Raw genomic sequence first — 21,487 nt, 5'->3', positions numbered from 1 at the left:
GCTGTACTAAATAATGGAAAACCATCTGTTTTGTTACATACAATTGTATTTTGGAGTAGAATTACAGGTAGTTTGGAAGTAGAGTAGATTATTTATGAATTTCAAATTTCAATGAGTACAAGGCTAAAGATAAAAATTAACATCAAAATTTGTTTACCATTAATTTTAGAGTCACAAGCTTTCCTTTGCTGTTCAATTTTCGAATTCTGTTTTGTACTTCAATAGACAGTTCATTAATAAAGTTATAAATATCTTCCTCCTGAAAAAAATTAAACAAATATTAAAAATGCATATTTAGAGATTGTTTATGAAACATAGTTTTATGCATCTATGTATAAAAAAGAAAAATCTTTGATTACTACAAAATCAAATGATTAAATGTGTATTACTGTATAGTTATTCTAATACAGAATAGCTTAAAAATTTACTGTTAGAAATAAAGCAATAAAAATATTATATGAAATATAAATAAACTGTAGAATGCAATAATATCATCCCCTAAAAAAAGCCATCAGCACAGAGTATTCAGTTTTAATAAGCAAGCAATTTTTTAAGCTACATGTGTAATTCTAAAATCCTTAATTTACAAAAAAAAATAAAAAAAAAAAAAATCAAGTTTAATGTCTATAATTTTTTTTATCAAAATGCATTGAGTCTTTGGAAATGATTCATAAAATTTATTGCAAAAAATTAATATAGCCTTACGTAAATAAAAGTATAAAATACCAATTAAATAAAGATTCAAAATTGGCCATCTGATTTCATGTAAACTTTACTTTGTCCACTTAGCTATGTTTCCCAAATTATTAAAATACATTTTCAGCAAATAATGTGCTAAATAAAGAATAAGAAATTTGCCACTTTACCATATCAATAAAGAATTTTAATATAAATTCAAATTATATATACTTTCTATAAAACTATATATACTCTATAAAACTTTCTCTTAAAATGTACACATCTCATTTTTTTCACTATAATTTATGAAAGTACTATAGCATAATATATTTTAGATAATCATAAAATTCAAAGCCCTATCTTTCTAATGACACCGTTTTTTAAATATAATTTTTATTCTCTTTTTAGTTATTCTTTATTTACTTTTCAATTAAATTTTAAGAATATATTAAGTATATTTTACAAAAAATATATTTTATTGATGAAGTGAAATTCAAATTGTTTTTCTAATTGCTACTAATATTTTATCCTGGTCCCCTTCCCCAATGTTAATGATAAATACATGAAGATTTGGCACATTTTTCCAGCCAGAGTAAGCTTAAAAATTAGGGAAAAAATAGAAATAGGTAAATAACTTATCACAAAGCGAGCAGAAAAAGGTTTTTAAAAAAATATGGGTTATTCATTTATCAAAGTTTAAATTTATTTTGCAGAGCAAACCATTACAAGCAATTAACACAGAGAGTATAGAGAAAGAAGAGAAAGAGAGGAGTGAGAGAGATAAAAGAGAAAGAAAAGAGAAGAGAAGGGAAAAGCAATAGCTTCAACATGAAAATGTTGCTTCAGGTAGAGATGACAAGGAAACAGCCAATAAAGAAGCAAAACATGTTATTAGATTTCCTAAATTTTTCATGTGCATTTAAAATGTCATTGGTATGAAGGCAGGCAACAAAGTTTTTAACAGCCACTTGTAATTCATTAATAAAGGATGCCTTGAAGTGGTCAATCTCTGCGTGTGCAAACTCATGTTCTAATGTAAAAGTGACTTGTTCCTAAATTCCAAACCTATCCTTAAAATTTCAATATTGTTATTAAAAAAATTGCAATTTTGCAAAACAGATACCATGATTTTATTAAATATGAAACAATTATTTAAATTACTACCTACCGTTTCAAATCTGATGCCATAATTAATTTCTGCTGAAACAGATTTACGATCTTTAAAGTATTTCACAATTCTATCATCCTTTCCTCTACAATTATTGTAAAAAGTTTGCCCAGTTTTTGGTCCAAACTCTTGCTGCAATTTTGAAAGTGGTATTTTCTGCATATCCTCACATGTTCTAATATTTGAACTACGAAATTTTTCTGCAGTGACATAACCCACACCTAGAATCATAAATAAAAGATAAGAGTCTAGTATATGATAGATTTACATATAATTTAAAAAGTTATTCAATTTATAAAAAATATAATTGATAATGGTTTTTGAATATTTTTATTAAAAAAATCAATCTAAGTAGGATATATTATTTATGTTATCTGCAGATGTGTCAGGGAAAATTCTAAATGTGCACAAAAGAAGCATTTTATCAACACCAAAAAGTTTTTTTTTTTTTTTTTTTTTTTTTTTTTTTTTTTTTGCATAATATGACAATTATATTAAGTACATAATTCTAACAGGTACATAAATACCTAATATAAATTGGTTGTATGAATTTTATGCAATAAACAATAAAAGCAGTGAAAAAAATTCATATAAAAAATTAGGACTGTGAATTAATTTTGAAGGATTTACAAGAGATGGTATATTGCATTACATAATTTTGTAACTATATTCATGCCAAAACTCTTTCATTAGCCCTTACTATTAATTATATATCTTTTACTGAAGCATAAATAACATATCTCTTTTGGCTTTGAAGATGTAGAATTACAAGCCAACAAAGCCCTTTCTCAGGAAGTTTTATTTGTTCAAAGAAAAGTGCTGCTGGGTCTTATCGAATACTATTGGAAACTTGCAGTGGAAACACTTACCAGGTAAGTCTCCAACATTTTGCTGTTTCATAAATTTTTCAACATCTGCATCATGAACAAAATGTTGGCCATTGGGTTTGGCAACTTTAGTAGCAAGCCGTGCAAGCAACATGTTAGATCCTAAAAGTTTGAAAGTATACCATAAAAATTTTATAAAAATGCACAATTTAGTTTAATTTTATGTAAGTAACATGAAAGTAATTTTGATTCATGCATTACTCAAGAGATGGGGCTACTTACATCCTACTTTAATAAATAGACAGAATCAATTTCATATTCTTTTAAGATAATAAAAATCAATTCTGAGGCTCATAACATTACGACCTATAGTGATTAAAATATCATATTCAGCATTTATGAATAACTTATTTTGCTAATATAATGTTTATAAATAAACATAAGGAATACTAAAATTGAAATTTTAATGAAGTGAAAATTAAATGTGCCTAATAATTGAATTTTCTCACATACTCATGTGCATGCACATGGGCCCCAATATACAATGATATAGGTTATATTTTAAAAACATATTTTATTCCAGATATATAATGCTTAAAAATCAATAGAATTTCATATAATTTATAGAAAATTGCAAATTATATTTTAAGGAATACAAAATTTATAATTTTTCATGGTTTGTAAACCCAAACCTTGCATGAAATATGAACGTTTCCCATGAACTGCAAAAAATTGTACAAATTATATCTATCTATCTGTATATATATATATATATATATATATATATATATATATATATATATATATATATATATATATATATATATATATGTATATATATATATATGTATATATTACTGATATAGAATACTTAACAATGTTTCTTTAAGAATGAAATTCAAGTTATGGACTCGTATTTTAAGAATTATATACCAGCTATAAATGAAAAACAATAATATGTGGAAAAAAATTATTAAGCTTCTAGTATTTAACTTTATAGAAACTTTATAATCTAGTTCAAAATGCTTTCCACCACTGTCTATACAGAAGGTGTATGTTTGTATTTAATCAAGATAATCTTCAGTTATTATTATATATTTATAGAAAGGAATGACTGCATGATATCTGATTAGAAATAAATATTATTTGCATACACATGCGCTTCTGCTTTGTGATATATTTAATTACATTCAAAGATCTATATTGTAATTTTGAAGTAATCAGCATTATTGATTAAATATTACTCTTAGATTTTATTTTTACATATTGCTAAGTAAGTTGTGCAGAATCAAATTAGCATATAAGGAACATTGGTTTGACTGGAATTTTTTTTTTTTGAATACACAAATAATAAAATTCAAATGTTTTATTTCTGAATCCTTTGAGGAATGCAGGGTAGTATCTGTCCAATCCTTTCCCCTTTGAGATTTTTAAAAATTTATTTTACTGTAAAATTACATAACATTTTAATGAATATGCAATTGTTTCTTATATTTAAAAAAATTACAGAACAATTGAAAATTAAAAATTTGTAGTGCAAGAAAATGATTTTCTGAATAAATATTTATTAGAAAAGAAATCTTTGATATTCAATGATTCTATCTAAAACAAATTCAGTCATTAAAAATACAATTTCCCTATCAATTATTAAAATATATATCTATAAAAAAAAGAAACATCTCACTACTTTTTTAATGCGAGGCTGTGATACATCAGCCAATAGGTAGTTACACTTAAATTGGTACATGAAATGCATATAGTTTTGATTGAATATTATTATTAATTTAGATAATTTTATTAATATAATTTTTTTTAATGTTTTCACAGAAATTTAATGTTTTCACACAATTATTAATCAGTGTTTTAAAATGAATATATGTATACTGTAAACAAAATAAAAATTCCATAATAGTAAAACAAAAATTCTTCACAAGAAAAATTACAGATGCATTTTTAAAAATGAACTTTTAAAATTGAACTTTGTTTTGAACAAAACCAATGAAATAAGATTTACTTTATTCTTTTTTTTGGGGGGGGGGGGTGCAACTTTTCCAAAAAACAACTAAATACAAATTATTAGTTTTCACTCTTTTCTTTTTTCAATAAAACGCACTGCAGTTTCTAGGAAGTGTCTCTTTTATTTCATCATTTCCTTCTGCTTTTGAAAATTTACCCAATATTTCTCAAAGCATACTTTATTATGATATTACAACAGGGTTATCAAATTTATTCAAAAGAAAGTTTACTTTATTTAGAGGAGTGGAATTATGTTGCTTTTTGTTGAACAACAGTTCATTAGAGGGTTTTGCAGTCTTTATTAGAACTGAATAATTGAAAACATATGTACTGATACAATATTCCCATTTCTTCCTTTCTAAAAACCCCATAAGGAGAGTAAGATTTTTCTGATAGTAAAATCCAGCCTGGATAGTCAACTTCATTCTAAAGTTTTCAAAGAGGATGCCATTAATCAAACTACTATAAAAGATTGCTAAATTTATAATTTTGAAGAAATAGGGCAATAACCATATTCAGTGAATATTAGCCATAAATATATAATGCATTTTCTTCATATTGAGATCAGAAACAATAATCAGCAAAAATAACCTGATTGGACATTATGTTTGAAGTTTTAGCTTTTGATAGTCGAACGCTATGAGTTTTTATAAAATAAAAATATTTATTAATAATCTAATTTTATTAGATTTTATAATATATCATTGTTTTAAAGGAATTGTGAATAAGTATGAAATATTAAGGAATTGAAAAGAATATAAAACCCATAAATATAAAAAAATATCCAAATTACACTGTTGTTCATTAATTACCCATTCCAGCTGAGGCAGTACATCCTGTTTCTCTTTTAATTTCAGCACGCAAAACAGAAGCAAACTGATGTGGTGATAGCTGAACATCTTGCAAAAGTTCTGTGCAATCAATATACAGCTCATCACAACTCACAGCTTCAATATCTAAGGTGTAACTATAAAAAAAGTTCTAATATCAATCATATACATCAATATTTACTGCTTATTATATGCATTGCATTGTATATTAATTGTTTCAATAAGCAAATATAGATTACAATATCTATATTAATTCCTTACAAATTTTTTCTGAAAGTTAGCATTGAACCTTAGCTTTCCTTTATAACATTTGACAACCACTGCACTATCAACATTATGGGGTAAATTAACACATATTAGCATTTGTTTTGCTAATTAAATAAATATCACAAGTTTCAAATTGATATACTTCATTAATAAATTACAAATTATTTTATTTCTATCATAAAAAGATAATTTGTGTACTATTATGCGCCAAGATATCTGATTCATTTCAACAATGTTGGTAAAGAAGAAAGATTTAGAACTTTAGTTTAATCATGTTTGCATCAACTGTGGAAACATATTTGGAATTTATAAGAAAATTCAAAGAATACTTTTATGTTCCATATTAAGATTAAAAAGAAACTAGAAAAGTTTAGTTCAGCTGAAATCTAAAAGTGGCTTAAAACATGTACATTAAAGTTCGGCAGGAATATTGCCAATATATTTCATGCTGTGTTGTTATTTATGAAGTAATTTTAAAATATTTTATGACTTTTGTGTTGGTTGGTTACATAATTTGTGTCTTTTGTCTCTTTTAATTGGTTTTCTGTGATGCTTAATGATGGTCCAATGTGTAATTTCAAACAATAAAATATTATACATAGCAAGAATTTTAGATTATGAGTTAAGACTAAATCTCAAATAACATTTTAACACAGGAATTTTAACAAAAAAAGTATTTTTTTTCTTTTTTCTCAAATTATTAAAAAGAAAATTATGGCTCCTCTTGATTAACTACTTGTTTTCTTTTCACTAGATATATATCCATTCATTGTATAAGTGGCAATTCAAGACAAAGGAATGAAACAATCTGAATAATTAATACAGATTTGGGTGACCAGCTGATTTACAAGGAATATTAATTATATCTGATTTCAGATAAACTGCTTAAGAAAATTTTGTTCAGTTTTTGATTGATTCAAATTTTAAAAAAATCATTCCAAAGATCCCATTTCTATCCATCAAGATGTGTATGCACCAAGTTTGGAAGTTCTAAGCCAATTAATCATCAATATTCACGCACGCACACACTTCATCTTTACTGTTAGTAGAGATCACAGATGAATTTTCATACTAGAGACACAGAACAAAATAATATTTACGACATTTATACTACCTATAAGCAAAAGGTTAATCCTACAAATTCTTTAACTACATTAAAATTTTATTACATATTTTGGTTATAATTATAAACATCTAGCAGTTAACACAGATAAAAAATATTATCAATGTTAAATTGAACAATATTTATATATACACACAGAGAGATGAGAAGAGTAATTTTTATCAATTAATTTGCAAAAATATTTTCATCCCATCAATTTACAAATGGCTTCAATTAATGACACTTCATTCATCAATATTATAAATTAATACACAACTGTTCATTTACAACTAGTTAGAATATCTGCTATCAAAACAAACACTTATATCAAATTAGAGTGTCTATAGGCAATACACCTCAATATAATATAGTGGAAAGGAATTTTAAAGAAAAATACAGGTATTAAGAGAGATTAAAAAATTGAATGAAAAATATTATGCAAAAGAAAGTTTCTAAGTATAAAACTTTCTACACATGAATTTCAAAAAATTTTTTTAGTTGAGTAATCTTTAATTTGAATATATTATCAGATTTGTTTGTAGAGAATTGAACTCAAATTTTGTATGAGATGTCATTCAAAATATTTAAAAAATGGAAAACAAAATAAAGGGTTCTTTTTTTTTAATGCATGTAAATATTGCTGAAGTATATAAAATTTCCATTAAATAAAATAAGCACTTTAAAAAAGTAACAAAAGGTTTAAAAGAAGCATAAAACCAAAAGTGTAACAATACCTAGCAACAATATCATAAAGCTTCTTTGAAACTTCTGAATAACCTTCAAAGTCATAAGGAATGGTTTGCAAATTAGGGCAACGTCTAAGAGCTTCTCCTAAAAACTGGCCATTACGTACACCAGCTTTCCTTGCTTCATAGCTGCAGCAAGCAACTTCAGACAAAGACCCATATTCCTTGGAATATATTGATACTTTGGGTGTTAGATTAGAACTTTTGGAAGCTTCATTTCCTGATATAACTCCTTTTAATTTTTTCTTTGATTCATTTGTATAATGGGAAGCTTCAAAGTTGATATCACTGCCTTCTTGCGGGCCTCCTCTTTTTCCCTTTGAATGAGTAACAGCAACAGGAAGTCCTTGAAAAGACAATAAATAACAATATTACTTTTTACTTTCCAATAATTCCACATTTAAAGAATGTAGAAAAAGAATTCAAGGTAATAAAGATAGAAAAAATATTTTTTAAACCGAATTTTTATTTAATTCTTCATTAGATATTTAAAATTTATTTAAATACAAGACTAAAATCAAGTTATTTTATAGTTAAATTTGCACTGTTCCAAGATGCCATACTTTATATACAGTTACAAAGGATATATAAACACCTCAAATTTCTATGGATTCTTGAGTTAAAACAAATCCTCAAGATAAAATGCATGATTTAACTTCATAGATACCATCCAACATTGGTTACCCAGTCATCAGTAGCATTTCTTAGCGATATATTATATATAAAGTAATAACAACAAATTATTGATAAATAGATATTTCCAAAGAATTTTCATTATTAAAAAAATATTTTCAAACATTATTCAAAATTATTTTTCTGACAATTACTATTGACTAAATATATAAGTGAAATAATTAAGCAAATACACACACAACATGATTTTGTTGATCAAATATACTAACACTATTTGTTAGACATTAACAATTTTATTTCATTAAACAGCTAACACTTTTGACTTTTTTATGGCATATTGCTCAATTTAACACTATAACAAATTCTCATATTCATTTTTGTAAAGAAAAGCAATTCCTGTGCTTTTGTATTCATACAGGAACAAGAATCTTTTTGTTTCTTCTAACCATGCTAACAATTCGTTCACTACCATCATTGCTGTGAATGAGGATTCGGAAAGAATATATTTTCAGTGTATTTTTGTAATTTTCTGCAGTTTTTTTCTAAGTATCCGTAATTTTGCAGTTTTCACCGAATTTCCATAGCAACTAAGGAATTCCACAGTTGTTGGAGAGTATGTGTACATATGTCTTTAGAGGGTGGAAATGCTCACAAGGAAGTTTTTTTTTAAACTTTAATAAATTAAAAAAAATCACAAAATTTTGTAATATTTTTTCATTATAACCATTAAAAATATAACAGCTTTAAAATGATATTCATATCCACTTAAAAATTCAAAAAATTATCTTTTTAATGTTACCAAATTTTTTGCTCTATAATTTTTTTTTTAAAATGAAGCATATTTTACAATATATTTTGTTGCTGATATGGAACTCATTTTTTTCATCATTGCAACTAATATTTCATCCTTTTTTTAATTGTTGATGATCCAGGATATGAAGATTGACTTTATTTTTTCATGTTGAATATATTTCAGTGTAAGGCATGCTTAAATTTTTTAAAAAAATTTTGTTATTCTTATAATTAAGGTTTAACTTCAGAATGAAGCAATGGAGAAATTTTTTAAAAGTCAGCTGATTTTTAAACACTGCTATTTTTTTCCAGTTATAACATTAGATCTGAAAATATATCGATAGAAAATAAGAGAAATGCACAGCACAATGAGGCTTCTAAAATAATATATATGTTTATTAAAATTTGAAGTTTTAAATATGAAATTTATGCTGTTCTAAATCTCTTGCATTCTAAACAGTTTTTGAAATGCTATAAAATTTTCAGATAATATGCAAAAAATTTCAAGATTAAAATAAATTAAAAAAAATAAGAAGAAAGAAAAATTTCATCTTATTAATAAAACAGGATTCGAAACAGAAAGCAAAATTTTAAAACAGAAATATGTGTAATAATTATTTGCCATATGATATATTCGGTAATTTCAAGGTGAGCCCACAAATGATAATGAAATTAGAATGGATATATAAGCAAATTACTTTAAAATTTATAATTCATAAACATTTATAATTCATAAACATGTGCCATATATATATATATATATAATACGTTTTCATAATAACACAATTTAAATAGTAGATTACCACTTAATGATCTAAAAATAATTTGAGATTCCATTCTCCTAAGATAGTTTAACAAGCATAATATTTAGATTAAATAAAATCAATATGTAATAAATATAGAGAAAATAAAAACTTTAAAACACACACATTAATGCTTATTATCTGTAAATTGCTTCATTCTGCATGAATGGCAAAAAAGTTGTTCAAAATACTGTTCAGGTAAGTTTGTGGGATTAAGAATCAGCAAATCCGACATGTAGTTACCATATATGTTCTAACTGCTTAATAAGGAAAGGATTTTTCGAAATTTCAATTAGAAATGAATCAAAATTTTATTCTTGAATAATTTTGAAGTATCTCATCACTCAATATTCATTTTCACATCAATTTAAAATAATAATAATAATAATTAAAAAAAAATCAGCGACACTTACTTCAGCAAATTTTTTCACATTAATTTTGAATTTTAAAACATATATTTTACAATAAAACTTTTCACTGTTTTATTTATTCAATTTATATGCAAGCATGTAGTAATAGGGTTATGTAATTAACACTTCTCAGCAATTCACAATATAAGGATGTTCTTTTAATAAACCAGACAAATTAGTTCCACATTTATTTTTAACCAAATCAAGAAGTTAATGATTTATTTAGGCTTTCTTTATTCTAGTTACTTCGCAAGAATGTAAATTTATTTATTATGACTGCAAATAATCCAGATCTGTGCACAATATTATTCAAACAGATTCTCAGTACTATGTGAATGCAATGAAACATGTATCTCACAATTTATATTTCACAAAGTGTTAATATTTTAATATTTCCTAATTTTTTACATTTCCTAGGATTTATTTTTCCCCTACAAATCTATTTATTTGACGCAACTAGGCTAATAACATCTTTTTAATCGACTTGCCTGCATCTGGCCCTCATTTAGCCCAGCAATTTTAGGCAGCTTTCTAGTTGAAAACTGGCCACTGCAGGTACACTAAAACAATATTAAATACATTTTTTCTGAGCATATTAGTACCACAATATAATTAAGAGTAAATTTTAAAAACAAGAAATCAATCAATCCTAAAATATGACCATGTCACAATGTTTAGGATTAGAGATAATATGAGAAACAAATTATCTGATAATAATGTCTTATAAAAAATAATTATTGCTTTAAAACCTTTTTATGATGGGATATAATTTGATTGTAAATAACTAAGCTGTTCATTTAAAGACTAATACAAATTTCCCCAAAAAGCAAGATTCACTAGTAACACAATAATGAATACATATTTTAGAGCTGAATAACAACAAGTAGAAAAGCATTTATACCTCTGAGTTCTGGATGTTTTCTCAATCCAACAGATACAAAGAAACAATCCATATCCAAATGCATTATGATATGTCGTGCTTTACTTTTTGCATCAGAAGTAATGAATGAAGAATCATGCGGAAACTGACGAGCAAGTTCCCTTAGTCTATCTCTCTTAGGAAAATGCTTTTCCTTATTACTTTCAACAAGGAATTGCACATATCTTTTTAGCTCCTGTGCAGAAGTGGAAATATGATGTTTCCGTGAATGGTTAAAAAATTCTCCCAAAAAATTAGGATCTCCTGCCTTTACAGACTTACTATGCTTCTGTGGTGATATGGAAACATTCTCACTTTTTGAGGGTTTTGAATCAGTTTCATTATTTGATATACTCTGGTTCATAGGAATGTTTTGATGTGCCACATTGTTAATGTTTGATGATGATTTAACTTGAGACAAGTCTTTATTGATAATACTTTGAACAGGAACATTTGATGATGATTTGATTAGAGATGATACTTCATTGCATTTTTCTATACCATGCTTTTGATTTGAAAAATTAGGAGATGATTTTTCACTAGGAGAATTTTTATTAATTAACTTGGTTTTAACATTTTGTTCGGAATCTGTGCTGGAGTCTGATTCTAAATCTCCAAATAATTCTTCAATCAAGGATGTGTTTTCATTTTTCTTTTTTGGCAAATTGCTTTCATTAAATGCATGGCTACCACTGCTACTTAAAGATGGTTCTGAATGTAATGAATCTTTGCAAGGATTACTTTGGTTTTGAGCTGATATGGAAATATTTACACTGGAAGATGATTTGATAGAGGGTGAAACTTTATCATGATTGCTTGTACTCTTCGTTTGATGTGATAAATACGCAGAAGACATTTTATGAGAATTCTCATGAATTGAACTACTTTTTACAGAATCTGTACAGGAATCCTTATTAGAGACAGTTTGAATTAGGGCTGATGTAGGAACATTTACATTTGAAGATGACTTTATAGGAGATGAGACTTTATTATGACTGTTTACAACAGGTTTTTGATAAGAGGTTATAAATGAAGAATTTTTATGAAGAGAAGTTTTATTAACTAAACTGCATTCAGCCTTTGGTTTATAATCTGTACTGAAGTCTGATTCTAAATCTTCTTCTAATATGAAAGCATTTTTAATTTCCTTCTTTGGTTCATTACCTTCATTAACAGTATGGTTTTCAGTATTAGATGAAAAATTAGATTTCCTTTGAAAATAGTTTCCTATTTGTAATCTTTGTTGCTTGTCAGCTACCTCTGGAGTATATAAAAGATAATCCTGATAAGGAAGCAGCTTTCTAGCTTTGATGCTAAAGACAAATAAATGTATGAATAAAACTCTTTAATTCTTTAAATGCAAAACAAATAATCAAATACATCATCTATTACTGATCAGTAAATTTGTGAAATGTATTAAACAAATATAAAAAAAGTTCATGATATTCACTCAACAAATTTTGAAATTTCTTGAATTGAAACTATTTATTTACTATAATTTCTTTAAATGTAATATATATATATATATATATATATATATATATATATATATATAGTTATATATATTAGTTAGTTAAAATCTTAATATTCATATGGTGGATATGTTTTTGCAAAATTGTAGAAGCAGAAAAATAATTTTAAAGTTTAGGAGTGAACAAAAAGTAGTTTTAACATTTATATTTTATTTAAGATGATTAATTAGCAGTTGATGAAAAATCCTAACATTCATTTTTATCACCAATATTCAATTCATGAATATTTTCCAATTATATTCATTAATAATTGCTAAATTTACTTTCAGAATCCAACTATAATCTCACTGTAAAAAAAAAAAAAGTAGGATTAATTTGGATAGCAGCGAGAGCATAATTAAAAAAAATATTGAGTTTAAATTATTTATTTAGCATTCTAAATATTTCCAGGAATATTTTGGATCAAGGGAAGCATTCTTAAGTATTAAAACAAGTGAAGAAAATTTGAAGTAAATTTAGATAATACATTGAATAGCTTAAAAAAAAAATTATCATATACATGTACACCATCTTTTTCACCTTCTCTATATTCCTGAGAATTCTTGTGAAAACAACAACTTTTCTTAATTTTCTGCACATTGCATTAATGTACTTCATTCAACTGCTCTTTTCTGCACCTATTTCTTAATACTAATACTAATTTCTAAATTTCTTATACTAAACTTTTCTTTAAATACATATTTTTATTTTATTTAGCAAAATCAACACCAATCTTGAGGATTGAATAAAGTCCTCTCACCTTTTGAAACTACTACTTGAGGCAATCGTCCCAATTTTGAATTCGTATCAGAGAATAAGAATAACATATGAACCAGCACCATGTCTCTCAAAAGCTTACCAAGACAGATTTAATTTATACCATATCTATCATCATTATTATTGTAGCTTATTTCACCATACAGATCCAGATAGAACTAATTCATAAAAGCCTATATCCAATAGAGGTTCACAAAATAGGTTACCATAAGAAAACTTCTGACATTCAAGAATTGGGGGGGGGGTATAACTTCGGTTAGTCATATGGACTGAATTGTCTGAAAGAAAAGGATTAACACAATTCCTGATCTGAAAGTATTAGGTGAGCATTATACAATGCTCTTCATATGCTGGGCGACTCTATCAAATATTATCTAAACATATAAGACATTTTTGTTGACATTACAAATAATTGTATTTGCTAGCGATATCAGGCATTAGCTTTAATGAAATCCTGGAGCATTCGAAAATCCAAAACATACTAACTAAATCCAAATATCAAATCAAAACTAATGCCTCTTGAATATAGGTAAGGGGGAGTGCCCAGCTAAGAATATACTGTTGAGATGCTTATCTCATTTTGCCCTATGGTTCTACCCTCATCACAATAACCAATATATCTTTGATAGAAAGAAGTCTCAAAATCTTAATTCTCCAGTGCAGAAGCTAATCCAAAGCAATTAAAAATCGATGTCTTGCCCCTCCCCCATCTGAAAGCCTTCACCTATAACAGATGTTGTATAGATAAAAAGTGGGATGTTAAAGCTGCAAATCATTACAAAAGTTGTTGCTAGCAATATCTTGTTAACCAACAGTACACAATTATGGTATTTGCAGATTTTTTTTTAATGAGTAACTGTTCATGCAGAATATTTTCTGAATGATCTCTTGACGAAGAGATAATTTACAAGTTATCTTGAGTTCAAGGTACTCAGGATAACATACTTTCAAATGTCATATGATCACCTTGAAAATTATCAGCCAATTTATAAACTATTCTAAACAAAATGCAAAGTTCTTAAAGGATTTATTAAACTTAAGCATCCTGAACCATTTTCTCTTTCAAAAAATAATATTTTATCACTGTAAGAAATTCTTTCTCATTTGTCATTCAGAAACCACATTACTCCATGATTCTAATAAGAATCAAACACAGCTGTATAGATATATCTGAAAGAAATTTATGATCCCCCCAATGGTTTATCATCAACTAAAAAAAATCTTGATATAGTATAACTGTGCCTTATCTTACAGGAAGGACTAGTTTATTGAACAAGGCTGTATGATTATTTGCATTTCACTTGAACATTTTATTATTTTTGTTGGTTTAATTTAACATTTTATTAGTATTAAATAACTGCATGAAAAAAAGTATTATTAGGTTATTTTTCTCAAAGTATGAAATAAACAGTTTTGAAAGCCTTGTAAAAATGAGATTATTTAAAATACTGGGGGAAAATTATAATGTAGTAGATTAAGCTGATCAATGAATGATACAAATTTAAAAAAAAAGAAAATTTTATAATATGAGACTATTTTAGCTGAAATACAATTTATAGCTGTATATATTTTCATGAAAAGAAAGAGATTATAAATAAAACAGAAGATAAATTTATTTTATGAGATTAATACCTGTGTGTAATCCAATCAGCTGTGACAAAAATTTGAGTCTTCAAAAGTTTCATTTTACTTTTAGGAAGATTAGATGCAATAATATGAGTAATTTTAGAAGAAGGGTAATGATAATATGTGCCGCCATGAATGAGCATTAATCTTCTCAGTTCATCGGCAGGTGGATCTAAAAAATAACAAATAAATAATGTAAATAAAAGAATATCAATAGAATTATTAATGTTGATTGATTTGCTTGACATAATGCCATTGTAGTTTATCAAGCATATATACACAAATAAAGGAAATGCACAACCCCCAAAATGTATAAAGTGTAATGTAAGTAACTCAAAATTGTGAAGAATTCAAAGAAAAATTAATAATATACATCAAAATTTCATAAATCAAATTACTTATACAAATACAATACTGTTACAATACTATACAATAATTTTCAATAAGAGCAGTGTTTAACTTCAATGATATTTACTTTTATTCAAAGACATAAATATTTCTTCAACTCATGTTGAATAATCTGAAATGCTTACATTACTTAATTGCTAAAAAGTTCACCATCATTGAGTTCATCTTCATCAAAACATTCTTAGTTAAGCCTTGATTATTTAATAATCAGCCACAATTAAGTTCACATCCATATGCAAAATTGCTTGAATTTAATACTTTTCACTAATTTGTGCTCATGAAATCAGTTGCTTTTATGCTTCTTTGGTATTTCTGTATCTTTTTGTTTGGCTGTTTTTTTCTTGGTTTTCTTTAGCAATCTCATCCATAAAATCAGCTTTAATAACTGAGTTTTTTTATTGTACAATGTGAGACATTTTTCCATACTTTCATCAATACATTTATGCATATTGAAGATTATTATTCTTCTGTAGATCCATAATTGTAAAATGTGAAGACTTAATAAGTTAGAGTTGAAAAATATAGATTAGAACATAGTTGCCACTCAAATCTGGGTAAAAAAATCCCCGTGTTTTCCCTGTCTATATATGCAAGATACAAAAAAATACAAATAGTACTAATGTGCTAGTTATAATGGAATATGGCTTTAGGGAGTGGGCAAAGTAAAGAAAGGGAGCAATAATTTAACATTTTTTTGAAATAATAATGTATTAAAAGAAGGTATATACTTACACACAGAAAAAAAATTGTTATTTATTATTCAGAATTTAGCAAGATAAAATCCATATATCAGAAATGGGGAGATATATTACCTCTCAAGCTCTTTAATAGTAATTCATATAAAATTAAGGACTCTGGTGAAATAAAACACATAACATCTTTATTATCATAATACAAATCATTTAATGATTACTTAGCAAAAGATATTACAAAGCAAGATAACTTTTTTATTTATTCATTTTCACTAGTTCAAGTATTTGGGCATCAATTTCTGTAGATTTTTCAGCCATCAGTTTCATGAAGCTAGTGAACCTAATTCATAAGAAATAAGGTACAACATTTCTGTACGGCCTAACATACATTTTTTAGCTATTTCACTTTCAGTGAACATATGTGAAAATATTTCCAAATGCCATCAAATGAATTAAAGGATGAATGTGGCACAAAAAGTTTTAATGCCCATAAAAATCCAGTTTAAAATTATTGTTCTTGAACTAAGATGTTTGAAATCAGAATTTATTTTCGGACATAAATTTAATGTTTCAGATTTGACATGTCATTCCTTTTAGATGCTAAGTCCCAGATCAATGATGACTGTTTTAAACTGCCACAAAGTTTTGTATGTTTTACTCTTTTGACATGACTAGTAAGTGCCTATTTTCCCATATTACTTAGGCTGATTATCTTCTTACAAAGCGAGCAGTAAGCAACAAATTGATTTTGTGGAATTTCTCAAACCCACTCAACAAAATCAGGATTGATTTTTTTTTTATCCATCCAACTCCTATAACATAGGATTTTGAGCAATTTTTATTGATTTAAAAATATTCACTGATCTACTTTGAATAAACTCACAATTTCTCAAATAATAAACAAACCATTCTATAAACTTAAGTATGGTAGAGTAAACACCACTGCACAGCTTCCGCCGATTAAATGTTGCTTTCCTACCATAGAAATGCATTCTATTCTTCACGCAATCATAGAAATCTCGCACATGCTCATTAGCTGTAAATCGGAAATCTCATGGAAAAAGAACTGCTCATTAATTGAAACTGGAATAATCACACAACACACACACACACAAAAAAAAGGAGGGGGGGGGAGAGAGAGTTTCCACATTACTTACCTTTTTCTGTCTTTCCCTGTTTTTATGAAAATTACCCTTTTTTTTAGATGATTTTTAATTTCCCTGAGTTTTCTCTGTTCTTCTGGTGGCGTGGCAACACGATTAGAACGACCTAGTATTTGTGATTTCATTTCCTTTATTCAACTTATGAATTTTTATTTATTTTTTGGTCCATAAATTATAATTTATAGATCATATTAAATAGGAAAAATGCTTAATTTTAGTTATTTTTTATTCAACAGAGCTATTTTGAAAATTTTCATAGCTCCACACCTTCTTCAACACTTTCAAAAGTTTAGCTTCCTGAAATATGATTTTTCAAAATTATTATTTTGCTTTTGGGAAATTCTCTTTCATGCCTTATTATTGTTTTTTAAGGCTCATATTCATCATAAGAAATCTAAACTGCATTTGTAGAAAAAATCTTGCTCCAAGTTTGGAAACAGCTTTGTAGACCAGAATTTGAGAATAATATTTGGTTCATTAGCCAGTGTTTATTGCTTTTTTTCCCCCATAACAATTATCCAATCTTCTGTCAACTTCTTTTTATGTTTTTTTGTAGTAAGTATCAGTGTAACTTTTTCAAAAAAGTCTTTTCATACACGAAATATTTAAAGTTCATGGAACTATGAAAAAACCTGACTTTATCTATGCATTTTAAACTTACCCGAATCAGAAAACATATTTTTGGTTTTATGTTAACCTATCTATCAACATGATAAGTAAAAAATGTATTGAGTTACACAGAGGAAATTTGGCATGCAATTCCCACATCAGTCTTGCAGAGTTAGTTATAAGAAATTTTGAATTGTTTATCAACAAAAGTCTGTCTGTCATGCACATGCAAATATAATAACTAAAAAGACAAGAGTTGAATAAAACTTTTTACACAATCTTATCAATAGAATTTATCTGTATATGTCAACAATACTTCACTGATAATCTATCTATAACTATAAACATATGTATCAATGCAACAATTCAAGAGCACAACAACTTTTAAATTCTGCTTATTATCTTGTAGTTAAAATTGCAAATTTGTACTTATTTTTGGTTTCAACTGGTCAAAAATTTGATGCCCAATATGAATATTCAGTTTTCTACATTATAAAAAAAATGTGTCATATTGTGTTGGTATTTGTTAAAGCTATTATTCGAGATAGGATAATTATTCCATCTTTTAGAATTTTTTGTGTCCTTTGAGGCTGCATTGTTTTCCCTCCTGTCCTTCATAATATATTTGGGATATTCAAATTCTTTAGGGAAAACTGGAGAGTCTAATTATATAAGAAAGTGAAGGAGAAAACATTCCCAGTTCTTATTTAATTCATATCTTTTACTTGTGAAAAAAAAATTATGGGTTCCTTTTGACTGCAATGTACATACATAAATATTGCAATGTACATATAAATATACAATATATATATATATATATATATATATATATATATATAAAATGCATGAAACACGAACAATGTGTGAAACAAAAATTTCCCATTATGTGTTAGACAAAAAGACACTCCCACATGCTTTGAGAAATTGCAAGTCAAGTAATAAATTATTTTTAATCTTGCTTTTTATTTGATATTTTTTCACTTTATTGATAAATAAAATCAATAAATTTTAATTTTGTTAATTTTTATCATTTTAATTAGATAATTTTTATTCATAGTTGAATTAAATTATTATAATTTGTATTAAATTGTAATATTTCTTATTTTTTAATTATTAATATTTATAAAATTTAGTTCAGAATTTCTGTAGTAAATATATTATATTTTGTATTTTTAATATTTTAAGTTTCAAGCTATCTAGAACATAAATCAAAGTGTTTATAAAAATAAAATTCATAATTACTGGTACTGTTACAAGGAATTTATGGAATTATTTTGAAAGAGTTTCTTCTCCCCTGAGGAAGAAAGCAAGTTAAAAAAACTTTTGACTACAAAATCCATGTATATACAATCTATTAAACACAATGATTGTGTTTTGTCATTATATTTCAAAAATTTGAATGACCTGCTTTGGAAAAGGTTAAATCATACCTGTATAACCATTTACAAAAATCCCAATTCCTTCAAATATCTTGGTTTCTTTTACTCCTATTAACTCTAGCATCTTCTTTTCCTTAAATTGCATTTCAAGTTTTTGTTTCTTGGCAGCCATGTAGCCACCCTAAAAATAACAATGAATACAGCATTATTTGATGACTAATAACTTACATAAGAGTTTAAAAGTTATAAGTTTGTTATAGAATTTCTAATAATTGCCACAATATATTGCATTATTACTGTTGAAATTTACATCATCAGCACAAAACAACAACATTGCTTGGTCAGTATAAAATCTTAAAAATAAATATTTAAGGAAAAACTATGCTTTATTCATATGTCAAAAAACATCCTTCCTTACTTTTGTTTATGCACCTTAACTTTGTTTTTACATACCAAATACTGTTCTGTGCTTCAAATTCAAATTTTTTTTGGATTCAAAAATTAGTTAGTGGAAAACAAGACACTGATTTATGCCCATAATTAAAAAGGATTTTTCATTTAAATATAACTATCACCAGTTGTGACTTATGCATTAGACTTAATACTTTCAATTTCAGCCCCCCCCCCCAAAAAAACCCAGTTATTTGAGATAACTACTTCTATATTTTATCTTCTTAGAGAAGCTTTATCCTGAAAACTGCAATTTTCTTTTGCCTCAATTTCTTTATATTGAGCATGCATATTTAAGGAACGTTTTATGTTCTCCTTATTTTAATATAGACTAAATAAGTAAAGTGCTGTCTTGAATACAGCATCAATAATGATGAGAAATGGGTTTGAAATGTTCTCCTACTATGGATTTTTTTTTATTTTGAGAAGTAATTTGAAAATAAACTATACATATAAAGGAAAAATTAATTAATAATGAAAAATTTACTGCAAATAAATTTGAATGATTTTCTTTTGGCATTCAAACAATTTTTTAGCAGATTTCACTTATAATACTTAATAAGTTTGGAAAAAGACACTTTCAAAATTTTTGCAATTTTAATATTATTCTGGATGATCTTATGTAAGGTTGTGAAGAAACTCAAATTCAGAATAAAAAGTAAAATAATTTCAAGGAAATAACTTCCAAGAGAATATCAAACAAAACAATGCCAGCATCGCATGTGTTAACCACTTAGAATAAAATATAGGATGTTTATATGAATAGGCCTTTTTAAAGATAAGTGTCTAATGCATTGGGATTGAAAAGGATTGCCGCAACATTTATAACCAAATTTAATATCATTAATTTCCCCTAAAATAAGTATATGCAGAGAAAAATCAAAATTCCTAATAATTTTCAACTCTAATACGTTTCCAGGCTTTCCAATGTTTACAGCTGTTGTATTTCTTCATCTAAAATAAAAAAGTTTTGTTATCTTGTTTTAATAACTAAGCACCACAATTTTCCTATTAAGTCTTGCACCTAAACTACACTATCCAAAAATAATGTTATAATATTAATTCAAGCAATGAATTAATATTATATTTAACATTCAGAGATAATTCATTATTTGGAATTTATAATAAAAACTGTAATTGTGAATAACAAAATAATTATGAATAAAATTATGAGAATAAAAATTTTTTTGAAGTACGATACAAAATTTTTAGATATTTATATCAAAGAAGACTAATAATAATTTCATGCGAAATTATTAGAAAAACAACCGCAACAGACTATTATTAAAAACATTCACATTTTTGATTAAAAAAATCATACTTGGGGGAAAAAAACTGATAAAATACTTTAGACATTACAAAGTAGAGTAAATATTTAATATGACAACAAAATTCAAATGCAATAAAAAATTTTAATAAAAATATGTAATACCCATTCTTCAAACCCAGATTCTCTATGTCGCGTACGCTTTGATTTCTTTTTAGATAATCCCCCTGGTTGTTTAGATGACATTTTACTTGGATTTTTAAAAGAGTGTATTTTTTATGAAATTTAAAAGAAATCAAAATGGCTTAAAGTTAAAAATATATGCAATGACCTATAAAACAAAACAGCATTCATTTCAAGATTTCTGCCAAAACCGTCATGAGCGAAAACAGAACCTAAACAAATCATTATACA

At 26.2% G+C, this 21,487-nt stretch overlaps 1 protein-coding gene across 2 annotated transcripts in view; it reads right to left on the bottom strand.

The window, feature by feature from the left end:
- LOC129976464 (DNA repair protein REV1-like) overlaps positions 1–21,472 on the bottom strand; it is a 37,671-nt gene extending 16,199 nt beyond the window's left edge. For both annotated transcript variants that reach the window (XM_056090063.1, XM_056090072.1), the window contains exons 1-9: positions 21,239–21,472; positions 19,408–19,537; positions 15,112–15,277; positions 11,174–12,504; positions 7,623–7,980; positions 5,502–5,656; positions 2,716–2,835; positions 1,847–2,067; positions 158–259 (exon numbers count right to left, since the gene is read on the bottom strand). In XM_056090063.1, the coding sequence (XP_055946038.1) occupies positions 158–259; positions 1,847–2,067; positions 2,716–2,835; positions 5,502–5,656; positions 7,623–7,980; positions 11,174–12,504; positions 15,112–15,277; positions 19,408–19,537; positions 21,239–21,319 (2,664 nt within the window). In that variant the 5' untranslated portion in view covers positions 21,320–21,472. The remainder of the gene's footprint in view (positions 1–157; positions 260–1,846; positions 2,068–2,715; positions 2,836–5,501; positions 5,657–7,622; positions 7,981–11,173; positions 12,505–15,111; positions 15,278–19,407; positions 19,538–21,238) is intronic.
- Between the last annotated feature and the right edge of the window lie 15 nt (positions 21,473–21,487).

This window comes from Argiope bruennichi, chromosome 1 (assembly GCF_947563725.1).
Source record: "Argiope bruennichi chromosome 1, qqArgBrue1.1, whole genome shotgun sequence".
In the NCBI taxonomy this organism is placed as follows: domain Eukaryota; kingdom Metazoa; phylum Arthropoda; class Arachnida; order Araneae; family Araneidae; genus Argiope; species Argiope bruennichi.
Note: the sequence above shows the minus strand (reverse complement) of the source record. Positions and strands in the feature narration are given on the sequence as shown.